At 32.3% G+C, this 12,959-nt stretch overlaps 3 protein-coding genes across 3 annotated transcripts in view; 1 reads left to right on the top strand and 2 right to left on the bottom strand.

Annotated features, from left to right (window-relative positions):
* LOC128875556 (uncharacterized) overlaps positions 1–4,893 on the bottom strand; it is a 21,858-nt gene extending 16,965 nt beyond the window's left edge. Inside the window, exon 1 of the mRNA XM_054121223.1 lies at positions 4,695–4,893. The gene's annotated coding sequence lies outside the window, so the exon portion shown is untranslated. The remainder of the gene's footprint in view (positions 1–4,694) is intronic.
* A 619-nt stretch (positions 4,894–5,512) lies between these two features.
* Positions 5,513–9,971, top strand: LOC128875012 (WASH complex subunit 4). Its single transcript, XM_054120290.1, has one exon. It carries the CDS (start codon positions 6,127–6,129, stop codon positions 9,385–9,387), a length of 3,261 nt encoding a protein of 1,086 aa, XP_053976265.1. The 5' UTR covers positions 5,513–6,126; the 3' UTR covers positions 9,388–9,971.
* A 145-nt stretch (positions 9,972–10,116) lies between these two features.
* Positions 10,117–12,332, bottom strand: LOC128875013 (CUE domain-containing protein 1). The gene is made up of 6 exons (XM_054120291.1): positions 12,150–12,332; positions 11,913–12,070; positions 11,697–11,831; positions 11,183–11,558; positions 11,006–11,104; positions 10,117–10,922 (listed from the first exon to the last, which is right to left on the bottom strand). Exons 3-6 carry the CDS (start codon positions 11,802–11,804, stop codon positions 10,786–10,788), a joined length of 720 nt encoding a protein of 239 aa, XP_053976266.1. The 5' UTR covers positions 11,805–11,831; positions 11,913–12,070; positions 12,150–12,332; the 3' UTR covers positions 10,117–10,785.
* Between the last annotated feature and the right edge of the window lie 627 nt (positions 12,333–12,959).

Here is a 12,959-nt window from a genome sequence, read left to right as displayed (position 1 = left end):
AAATGACAATATTCTACGCAAAAGTATATTCGAAGCATATTTTTCTATACGTTTCAATCTTGTTTTTTAAGGTTTCTTAGGTAAACTTGGAAGAGCACAACGATTGAAAAATTAAGAAATGACAATATGTGCCAGGAATTCAAGGAAGAATTTCATTTCCCATTCGTTGCGAGAAAAAAAGGAAAACAGTTATTTAACAAGAGAAAGCTAATAATCTCGTAGTCCAATAGATGTTAATCGAAAGCATTTGTCGAGGTAAATAAGATGTATCACAGAGTACATATTTATATTTATAATAATTGGTATTCTCTGGTTACGACGGTGTTCTACAATCGGTGGATCGAGTAAAAATATCGAAGGTAATTGTTTGTTTGTTGACTGTTTTCGAATGTGCAGCGAAATTTGTGTGCATCTGAGAATATTCATATGGTTCCCGGGAGAAAAAGAGAAAGAGAAAGAGAAAGAGAAAGTGATAGTCGTATCTGACGATTGATGGAGAATTCTGAGACGAAAAAAGAGAGACAAGAGAGAAAGAGAGAAGGAAGGCACACGGAGGCCTAGAGAGAACGGAAAAGGAGAGATGGAGAGAGAGAAAGGCAGGCGCGTACCTAAGACACGTTATTCTTGTTCATTTCCAAGAATAAATCCGTAAGAATCCAGCTGGTCGCACAATACGAGTTTCTCTCAACAAAATACGTTACTCCCTCCCGTCTCCCACCATTTCAAACATTTTGTGAATTCCCCGATCTCCTAAATTCTATACACCAAAGGTTTCATTTATTTCTCTTTAACACTTTCACTGGAAATACCGAAATCTTATCTAAAAACTTATCATTTTTTCAAGAATTTCGCGATATTGCTCGCATTTTTGTTTCGTATATCCCGTAGCAGTATACATTATATGTTTGTACAATGAGCAACTTTAATATTTGGACACTTGACAATTTTCGCTTTGTCGCTTTATATAACACTTTATATTTCTTTTGGAATGCAAAGATAAAATAATTATGATTAAATTACATTTTGTAATTGCGTCGCTTAAAACGATTCTTCTAAAACGTGTTCGTAATACATAATAGTAGTAGTGTGTTCGTAATACACATAGTAGTACGTGTACACGTACAGTGAGCAACTTTAATATTTCAACACTTGACAATTTTCATTTTGCCGCTTTATAACTTCGTTTACAATGTAAAATAAAATAATTAAGTATGTTACATTAAAGCATTAAATATGAGTCAGTCAATGTGTACAGCCAATTTGTTTACTTTGTAATGTTTCTCATAAAATAAAATTTCAAAAATACTATTTATTAGCAAAAGCTAGTATATTAATTAGTGACTTTGAAATTTTGGAACTCTAAACCTAAACCATAAGGAAAACGTTCCCTGCTGATGCTACTTGGGGTGCGAAGAAGAACACCTGGCAGCGTGAGTCACGAGTCTGAAACATGCATCCTAGCAGACCATGTGTCATTTCTTTTAAGCAGGCATTCATATCCTGTGGTGAACGAGCACCTTTTAAGTGAACTACAGCATCATCAATTGTTCGATAACATAATGCTTATTTCCATTACAATATTCGCATGATATATCTGCACGTATATTTTCCAAAGAAAAGACATTCGATATTTAATTTTTAAATCTTACTTAGAATCACAAGTATATTTTATTTACCTTTTTATACTCGGAATTACAAAATAATATATTTATTATTTTTACAATTAAGATAATATGTTTTAATGTTATTTTATTTTCCGAATTGTATACATTTTGTAATTACTTCACTTGAAACAATCGTTTCGATATACAGGGTGTCCCAAAAATGTTGTAACACCTTGAAAGGGATGGTTCAGGAGGTGATTTGAAACAACTTTTTCCTTAGCGAAAATGTTGTCCGAGGCTTCGTTAAGGAGATATTAAGCAAAAACCCTGACCAATCAGAGCGCGAGTATGCCCGTTGAGCGTAGGCTACGCGATAAGCGGTCGCGCGCATACGCTACCGCGGCCGCTCAAACGGTATACGCGCGCTCTGATTGGTCAGTGTTTTCCTTTAATATCTCCTTAACGAAGCCTCGGACAACATTTTCACTAAGGAAAAAGTTGTTTCCAATCACCTCCCGAACCATCCCTTTCAAGGTGTTACAACATTTTTGGGACACTCTGTATATTTGTCATTAAATGTGGAAGTTTCCATCTTGATCGGTTAATTCCTTGCCGAGTTACATCATATAATAGGAATTTTGCAATAACAACAACTATAAAAAATAATTAAATTCATACATTTTTGCAAATGTGATCTTCGCGAAAATCTGCCTCGTAGCAAAATGTAAAGGGTTTCATCGATTTCAGGCCGAACATAAGTGAAATGATGAAAATGAACCAAGGTCAATTTTTTTTTTTACGGGACCAAGTGGCAGTGATGCACCATCAGATGCGCGAAGTTTCAATGCGATTGGTCAAGCCAATTCGGCGTAATCGGGAAACAGACATTAAAAGAAAAAAGAAAAAAAGCATGACGAATAGAGTAACCTCCTCCTTTTTCGAAGTCGGTTAAAAACGAGTTGTACTCGAGTTGAATTTTAAGCGGTTGAGCCTTTCAGTTGTTGCAACAGCTCTAAATATGTATATCGCAATATTTCCAAGCAGTTTGTAATAATTGTTTTCCAGGGAACACAAACGGTTTTATAACGCTGCATTCTAACCGCACGTAAATTAGAAAGCCTCCCGTAAGGTAACAATTATACATAGAATGGTGGCTTAAAGGTTACTGCATAGAACCGACATGGGTCGTTCATCGATAGATCGAGGACTATTTCAGAAAGGATTCCAGGAACGTTTCGACGGAGAAATCGAGAGACACGCTATGCTCCCATTTCAACTGGTCGCATATATGGGCCTCATAGAGCCTGTTATCGTATCTGTTACCCTGTGGTAGAGCCAGGCAGCTTATCACAAACAAACAAACTCCTTTATGACGATTATACCCGGTTCTCTTCGAATCGACCTTTCCCCGAACTGGTATGGTCGTTCAAGGGCGCGCCTTCTGATCGAAGTCAACAACGATTGCCCGAAATATTACTTGTTGAACCCAGTATAACACAAATCCAACTGTATACATTCCCTACTTCGTAGTTATTCGATGAGATTCCAGGAAAATATTGTCTTTTTTTCGAGGTTTCTATCGAGAGTTGCGGGCCTTCTTCGAGAATGATAACATAATTACCAATTAACCCCTCGAGGGACGAATTTTATGTTTCGAATCTTTTTACAACAAAATTTTGATATAGTTTATTTTAGTTAACACGCGATAGTCTATTAATCGTCTTTTTTCTATGACACGCAATAGTTTCTTATCTGTTGTTGAGATAGCATTGTATGCTCTCATCATTATATAAAATATATTAAATAAATATTAATGTAAAAACGATTCCAATAGATAAAATAAATATAGCATAACACGAGCTCACTTTAATATTGTATATTTTTTCATTCTAAAAGGTACTGTGATGGTAACGGTAATTTTGATATAAAAACAAAGATATAGCTACAATAGATTTATAACATCCCTCAAGAGGTTAATATAGTTTCATAAATGAAGATATAGTAATAAATAACTAAATTACTGTTAACAAAAGTATATCCCTTTGCGTGTGTCTAAAAATGTGTATCATCCAATTGACTAACTTTCTTAGAATTGCATAGTGTATATAGTTCTAAAATAACAATGTAATTGCAGATTCAAGTGATATAATGGTGTAAAGATTATGACATCCATACTTATAAATTTTGAATGATAAACTTTATGAGACAAGTATTATTGACATTTGTAAATGACAAGCATTCAAGCAATAAAATGTTAATCTACATAAAGTATTGATCTTTATACCAGAACTGGATCAAACTTTGCTTGAATAATGGACAAATACAAATACTGTATATTATTGCATTTAACAGTTATTCAAATTAACTTTTATTCATGCAATGCGAAATATAATTTTATTTTATAATTCAGATTGAAATTATTATCAAACAAATAAAGGATAAAAAGTTGTTTATCTTTTATACATTCGAAAGTGTTTTTGCCTTTCTATGTTCTAAAGCTCTTAATCCTTTATTTGGACATACTTATTCTAATTTAGAATATAAGGATATTGGTTAATAGAATAAAAAAAATATTCATGAAGGACTAGATGGTTTGTTATTGAAAACGTTGCAAATAATTTAACATACACATTGGCTGCATGTTTACTTCATCAAAATTTGATCCAAGAGTTTTATCGCTGTATGATTACAATTACAAATATGGAATGACATAACGATTCCAAAGTGTGTACCACTTTTGTATTTATGGATAAAAATGAATTTAAACTGCGCATTAAAGGAGATAATATTAAACACATTTTATTTCACCAAGATATCAAATAGTAAGAAATATACTAATACGAACTATATCATTTTGTCAGGAGAAAAATGAACCTCTTCCACAACTTACATTTTAAATGTTATATCAGTTAAAAAATTGATTGAAAGAAGTATAATGCCATTTTTCTATGAATTCATCCTTTTCAGAGTTCCAACTTGACCCAACACATATTCTATTAATTATTTTCAAAGGAAAAATTAGATGTAAGAAGAAACATGAAATTTAAATGGTGTAAAAATAAACATTTAGAAGGATAAAGGTGAACGTACCTTCTATGTCCGTTCTCGAAGCGTCTCCTTTTCCGTGAACACAAGCTACAGCTGCAAACGGTACGCTTAGGACGTATAATATCACGAATTATTTCTTCATCAACGAAACAATTAATGTCTAAAGCTAACGCGGATTAATTTCACTTATTTCATATTTGTAACAAGATTTGTGCGCAAATTCGAGCTCGAGAAACATATTTTAGCGTCTCAAATAGGATTGTTCCGCCATTAGCGTTGCTAGTACAAGGAATCAACGCCAGGTGGCGCGCACATCGGACGATGTAGAAAGCGCGCGCGAATTTGAATACGTATAACTGAATATGTACATACTCAGTTTAGAGTTATTATTAATTTTACCTTAGGGTACCCGCTAGACGTGCTGCTCCATCGGCATACTCGGGCTCTGATTGGTCGGGGTTTTCAATATTTTCGCTAAGGAAAAAGTTAGGTCATCTAGGAATGATGTGGAAATTAATTTGTTACTAGCATAAATAACATGAAAGTTACAGAATCAAGAGTTGTGAGTTGGCTCGCATTTTCACCACGATAAAAGTTACAGAATCGACCCCCAGATGGATACAGATACAATAGAACAGAGATGGGTAAGACCCTAGGCTTCGAATAAATCTGAAGTTTTCCGATATGTTTGTCTCGTTTTCTCTTTTGAACATTTTACAAAGAAGGAAACGAGACAAACACATCGGCAAACTTCAGATTTATTCGAAGCCTAGGGTTTTGTCCATCTCTGAAGTTATTATTTATGTATATAAATAATAATGAACATATGCTACACTAAAAACAGGACATAACTGTTCTTGAACGATTATACATAACTCTAATATACAAATTAAATACAAATTTTTAAAATATAAATACATATTTTATATGCGAGTATACTAAAATTTTAGTTATTTCGCCAAAAATTTTCTTTCTACTGACAACCAGTTTTTTTTATCGAGGACATTTACAAGAAAGTGAGGTTTGAGAAACACTGTGATTTATTCTATACCTTGCTATATACCAATATACTTTCCTCCTCTTTCTGATAAAAGCACTTTCGTGGTGTTAATAAAAGCTATTGTATTGTATATAATATATAGTTGAGTTACATCAAATTATGTACAAGCAGTTCAGTCAGTAAATTAATTTTTATATTTTCGAAGGAATACAAAGGAATGAATGGAACATTTCGTCTAATATCTCCTTTGATTTGACTGTTGTGAACATGTGGAAAACAACAGTGTGTAACAATACTGAAGAGGTTGTTAGAAGTTCTATTGAAAAGTACAAAACTCTAATGGAAGTTATGTAAATTATTAAAGAATATGACACTTATTTAAAAACCATATTTCGAGTGTCTTTTTTTGCTGATAGAAGCACCGTTTTGACATAAATAGGTTGATTAGTACCTCAAGAGTGAACCGACGTCGCAATGATAGAATCTTCGACATGGAACTCAAAGAAAGACGAGACCATATACAAAGCAGCCGGTTCAATACATTTACGAAAATATGGACAGTTCCTTGAGAAATTATCAGAAAAAACCTGGAGGAAAGATTCTACGTTTGAATATTTTATAGAAGGTCCCCTTCGGCTTGTTTACAAACCTGTTGAAGATGTTAATCCTATATATCTAATAAAAATTGAAAATAAATATTTATTAAAAGTACTTGCCGCTGTTGTTGGTATGTGCAGAGAAATTAAACTTCTTGAACTAGAAGCTAAAACTTTCTATAAAAAGCTGTTCGCACATGGAGAAAGAGACATTGAGAATAATCAAAACAATATTACATCTCTTCTTTCTGATTTACAAGACCTATTTGTTTATGTGAATAGAGTATGGACTGTTGCACATTTGACAACTGAACAATTATCAAGTTTATCAGGTCATTCTAATGAGGTTTATTTGCCTGTATTAATAGAACACTACATCGATTTATTTGTAATTGTTCTAACATTGGATGAAATTATCGAATCTCAACCATCTCTGTTGGAACAATGGAAGAAGTACAGAATACATGTGCGTTCTATTATGCATAATCCATCACAGTTTGGTATAATGGAATCAAAACTCCATACATTCGATAAATTGTTAAAGGACTTACAAGAACATTTATTAAAGAAAGTCATATTTTCTAGAACCATTGAACATGTAATGGATATAAATAAAGGTGCCATGATGAATGAGCAGATTACTAGTTATCTCAAAAATATAATGTTAGATGTAGAGAATAAGTCCAACAACGTTATAACTTCAAATAAAAATTGGATCAGAGTAAACATTGGTGTTGTTGTCGCAATGAAATTATTCGGTACCTGCGATAAAAGATTACTTAAAAGAGTAATTGAAAATAATAAAAAGTTTTATGCTGTTACTTTAACTGGAAGCGTTATATGGATACCCAGCAAATTTTTGTGTGAGTTTCTGCAGAAAGAAGCTGGTAATAGTGCTGTTACTCCCCAAATAGGAGACAAGATATTGTGCTTAAGGATACAGAAATTATCTCAGACTGTAAACAATTTAATTCATAAAGCTGTGACATGGTGCATCGAAATGCCACATATTCTGATGAAAACACATCTTCAAGTTTCAGATATTGGACAGAAACAATCTTTACTTGTAGATTTAGTTATTTTGTTATCACAAATTAAAGAAACTATATCTTTTATAATGAATATGCATGCTGCACTTATTAAACCAATGAATCGCAACACTGTTCAGTTAATCTGTAGGCTAATAGAAGTACAAAAATCTTTACAAAATACATTTTATATATTAGGACCACTTATAGTGCAATCACAAAGTCAGGTGTTACAATATCTGAGTTACTACATTTTAGTTGCATTAGAAAATGCACGGAAAGGTTTGATACAAAAAGATAAAGGTTACAGCAAAGAAAGATTAGATACATTATCGCTAATAGGTTTGAGTATGAAGATGTTAAATGGACCAGCAAGTGCAGATAGAAGACTAATAATCAGATGTGCTGTAGCATGTGCTAGTCAATTAACAGATACATTCAAAGAAGAAGATATGGTGAAATTAAGATTTTTGTTAGATAACTATGACACCATTGCTGAATTACATAGTATTGTTTCTGAAATCTGTGATTATTCTATATTGCTGCATCACCAAAATATAATTCCAGCTTACTTCTCTTTTGTAACAGATAGTAATTTGAATATAAATCACATTGTTCATCTGTTTAGTGCATTTAACAGTACCATTAGCGAACAAGAAGGATTAGATTTGAAGGAGAAAAGAATTGTGCTATTGAAAGAAATGTTAACCAAAACCATATTGGAACCTGTTTGCCGTGAGATTGAAACAGACTTGAGACTTCATGTTCATGCACATTTAAAATTGGATTCTACTAATCCATTTACTATTGGAGTAAAAGATGGTGGAAGAGTAATACAATCTCTGCCATTACCTCTAGCTAACAATATGATATATGCAAAGAGATTTATTGAACATTATCTCGATGATATGTTTTATAATCTTACTACAGTGAAACTACATGACTGGAGAACATACAGAATGATGCATGCTCTTGCTCATTATAAACTGAATCTTGATACTGTACAAAATCATTTACCTACACAAACTTTGGAACAAGGCTTAGATGCCTTAGAGATTATGAGAAACATTCATGTATTTGTTTCAAAATATTTGTATAATCTAAACACGCAAACTTTTATTGAACATGTTAGTAATAATAAACATTTGAATACCATTGGAATTAGGCATATAGCAAATTCAATTAGGACACATGGAACTGGTATTATGAGTACAACAGTTAATTTCGTATATCAATTTCTTCGTGTAAAGCTGCATACATTTTCGCAATTCCTTTTTGATGAGCATATAAAATCAAGATTAATGCGAGATATAAGGTTTATTAAAGCTCAAAGAGAAAATGGTGCAACACCTTACACGTATGAAAGGGCAGAAAAATTTCAAAAAGGAATTAGAAACTTGGGTATGACATCCGATGATTTAAGTTATTTAGATCAATTTCGGCAATTAATAACTCAGATTGGAAATGCGTTAGGATATGTACGGTTAATCAGATCTGGTGGACTACATGCGAGTTCGAATGCCATTTCGTTTTTGCCCAATATCGACTCGTCTGTATCATTTGAATTGCTGTGCAAAAATTTAAATTACAGTGCAATAACTCAAGCTGCAGCAAGATGCTTGGAGGATGATATTGCAAATTTGGTGCGAAATTTTACAGAGGGTATACAATATTTCAAACTTCTCGTCGATGTGTTTGCTTCTGCTTTTCGAGATGCGGAATCGCATCATTTGCAACAATTTTATGCTATTGTACCTCCGTTAACATTAAGTTTTGTTGATAACTCGATATCAAATAAAGAGAAAATGTTTAAAAAGAACCAAATAGGTGCAGCTTTTACCGATGATGGTTTTGCAATGGGAATTGCATATATAAATGCTCTGTTAGATCAGTCATCAGAACTAGATGGTTTACATTGGTTTAAAACAGTTGAACAACATATAAATGCTGAAAAACAAGCTGCAGAAAGTAAAAGTGATCACGGAGATGAAAAATTGCAACAAACAAGAGCATTAACGCTAAAACGCTTAAAGGAAAGGAGTGCTGAATTTCAGTTACTCTATTACAGTTTGTCTGGGGCCAGAGTATTTTTTAAACAATCCGATACATAATACTTTAAAATGAGAAATACTGTAAGTTTAATAAAATGCATCATTGGATTGCTGATCAATCTTAAATTTAATTTTGTTTGATAATTTACACTATTACGATTTAAAGACCACGAAATTGTACATTATACTATACAATTGTATGTCTAATAGAAACAGCTTTAAAACATTTCATATATTATAAATTTTATTTTATTTTCATAATCCTTTTGTAACTTTATTATACATTACCACAAAGAAAATAAAGATATAGGTTTGTATGTTAAAGAAGGTCTGATTTATCAAAGGATCACTAAAAACTGTGTAGTTTGTTTTTATATCAGTATATTTGAGCTTAGTATTTCTTTAATTTATTTTTATGCCTGTGGCACATATCACTGAATTTGCAAACAGTAACTATGCTCATTTATATTAATGTTTTCTAAACCAACAATATTACAATGCTTGATATTTACTTTTAAATAAGTAATGGCTAGACGAACTGACTAGAATTAATTGCACTTACAACTATAGCTATAAATAACTGAGTATTTTAGAAAATGTACTTATACATATAACTCATTACCGCAACGGGAATATAAAACGAAGTCTTTTTTTCTACATTAGTGAATTTAGACGTCCTTCACGATATTTAATTTACAAGTAAATTTTCCTATAACTTACAAATTAAATACAAAATCACAAATATCAGCTGTCATTTTTACTCTTAACACTTGCGCTAAATTTTTTACTATGTTTGTTTAATATCTGTAAACATTGTTTGCTGTATACTTTAACAACATTTACTAATTACTACGAATAGTACCTTTCAAATTAATATAAATCATTCAAAGTTTCTATAAAACAAAAACAACTATAAATTTCTTAAAACAATATCAACATTATAATGGTTAATTTTATAAACAATATGCCATGCATAAAACTAATAAATTTCACCATTTTGCAGTAACAGAAAGAATAATGTTTTCCATCAAAGCTTCATAAGTCCTTATCTTAATAGTATAGTTGTAGTAATTATTGTTCTGTTACTATGTAGAGAGTGTACTTATTTGTAATAAGTTATTAAAATACGAAATATTTTGCAGCTTTGCATTTTGTTTTATATAATATCTAAGAGTATTAGTTCTATATTCTGCGTTTTGATCTTTCTGAATTTTTAAGTCAAATTGTATCCAAGCAACTTTATAAGTATTGGTGCATTATTTACTGCACAAAACATAAATGTGAATTGCTAATTAATTTCTAATTTACTGAATTTTTACAGGCAAAACGATTCCAATCTATATCTTTCTTCTTATTTTTCATTCAATTACGTTAATTTAGATATGCTTCTTCCTTGCTTTTGAATAACACATGCCGAAATTGTTTTCCATTAATAAAATAAGAAAGATGATAAAACTTTTAAGACTGAGATCTAGATGACTCTTCAGGGTCCAGTAAGTCATCGCAAGAAGCTGTCGGTGGTAGTAACTGCCTTCCTCCTCGTTTTTTATTGCGTGTAAAGACTTTAGTAAGTTGTGCAAATTTACGCCGAGACACTACAAGAATATAATCGAAGTAAAAATGATAGAATTATATAATTATTAGTAACTGCATGTATTAAGTAAATAAACTCTCATACTTTTGCCCATATTTTTGAGCCTTTCTTTAAAAAGGTCCTCATCGTCGTGACCAACCTGACCACTGCATTTTTCAAGATTTGTTCCTGGTATTTTTGCATCTAAAAAAAAAAATAATCATTTAAGTGCTATTTACATAATGGTAATAATTATGGAAATTATGAAAGTATGCCATGTACCACTTTCTAAGGTTGACAAAAAATCTTCATTCCAACGTAATTCAGCCATGAATTCTTCATTCTGAAGAAACATAGCGATTCTTGCATCTTCCAACATGGAATAATCTGTCGAATACGACGAATCAAACTTTTCTTTTGGAACTTGATGGGAAAGTTTAAGAAATGTCTCTGGTAATGGTCCTAGTAAAGCAGGTTGCCATTTATGTATATTTCTCAAGGACTTAACAGGGTCCTTTTTTGGTGATTTAGAGGTACTCGGTGATTTTTCATTTTGTTCTAATTCACTTCTGATCTTTTCATTTTCATTGTCAGTACTCATAGCAAGTAACTGATCAATTGTTGTATCTACAGCTCCTTGATTAGACCTTAGTACTGCCTAAATAGTAAAAGTAAGTAACATAAAGATTTTAAATAAAATCATTTCGCACATAAATTGAATGCCCAATGTAAAAGATTTATAACAATTGTTACGTATATATTTCTTTCATTTTATATTTCTATTAATTTATTTTACCTCAATCACATCATCATCCATTTGTGGAAACATATTTTTAAAATCAGCCATTGCCTGATAAAATTCTAGGGTGGTTTGCTGCTGTTGCTGTTCCATAGCAGAGGCCATTTCGTAAATGATTATAAAATCGCTAATCTAAATTAAACGGTCAATTGTAACAGTATAATTTTGATGATTCTGCCGTGAATTTCGTGACACGATATCAATTATTCTTACCTTAACAAATTGTCAAATTTAAAACGTTTCAAAAACATGAGTAGATAAATTATTATCCATAACGATATCGGTTTTTGATTATTATATCCACGTCATATTACTTAATTCAAGCAATAAATTACATTTTACGATACTTTCTTGTTTAATTAATCATATTTCTGTGTATTATAATTAATTACTATTATTATATACCAGCAAGTTATACGAAATATCCATGCACATAATTGAATGTAGCACCTGACAATACCACTTCATAACACCTTAGGAAGACTTGTCAACTGTCAAACTTCGTTAGATCCTTTCTCATTTATCATATAGATAGCAAACTCGTTGTTTCATTTTTCCATTTTAACGGAGAATACGAAGCAACGATACTTCGACAAATCTATATTGCGTTCAACTCAAAGAACCACAGGTAAACAAACCATGCAACTGTGAAAGCATCTCATTGGTCCACATTGGTTTACTGCATTCTATCTAAGAGTATATTAGGTTTATTTCCATTTGAAAATTATTATAAACGTTAGAGCCTCTAAAAGTAAGTTCTTTTATAATTTATATATAATCGCATTTTTGAATAATCAGTATACAGGGTGTCCAAAAAATGTTGTAACACATTGAAAGGGGTGGTTCGGGAGGTGATTTAAAACAAGTTTTTCCTTAGCGAAAATGTTGTCCGAGGCTTCGTTAAGGAGATATTAACAGAAAACCCCGACCAATCAGAGCGCGCGTATACCGTTGGAACGGCCGTGGTAGCGAAGGCTACGAGCTAAGCAGCCGTGTCCAATGCCCTTCGATGCACGTCGAGTCGCTTGTTTGCGTACAAGCGTGGCCGCTTAGCACATAGCCTTCGCTACCGCGGCCGCTCCAACGGTATCCGCGCGTTCTGATTGGTCAATGTTTTCCGTTAATATCTCCTCAACGAAGCCTCGGACAACATTTTCGCTAAGGAAAAAGTTGTTTCAAATCATCTCTCGAACCACCTCTTTCAAGGTGTTACAACATTTTTGGGACACCCTGTATGTATCCAGGGACGAATCTAGACTT

Source organism: Hylaeus volcanicus, chromosome 4, assembly GCF_026283585.1.
Source record: "Hylaeus volcanicus isolate JK05 chromosome 4, UHH_iyHylVolc1.0_haploid, whole genome shotgun sequence".
NCBI lineage: Eukaryota > Metazoa > Arthropoda > Insecta > Hymenoptera > Colletidae > Hylaeus > Hylaeus volcanicus.
Note: the sequence above shows the minus strand (reverse complement) of the source record. Positions and strands in the feature narration are given on the sequence as shown.

What these genes read in the sequence shown, in the direction of transcription:
- LOC128875012 (XM_054120290.1), top strand. Translation starts at nt 6,127, where the DNA reads ATGATAGAATCTTCGACATGGAACTCAAAGAAAGACGAGACCATATAC.
- LOC128875013 (XM_054120291.1), bottom strand. Translation starts at nt 11,804, where the DNA reads ATGGCCTCTGCTATGGAACAGCAACAGCAGCAAACCACCCTAGAATTT. An exon ending in TTTGTCAACCTTAGAAAGTG is followed by an intron (nt 11,105 to 11,182) that starts GTACATGGCATA and finishes TTTTTTTTTTAG; the next exon opens with ATGCAAAAATACCAGGAACA. An exon ending in GCTCAAAAATATGGGCAAAA is followed by an intron (nt 10,923 to 11,005) that starts GTATGAGAGTTT and finishes ATATTCTTGTAG; the next exon opens with TGTCTCGGCGTAAATTTGCA.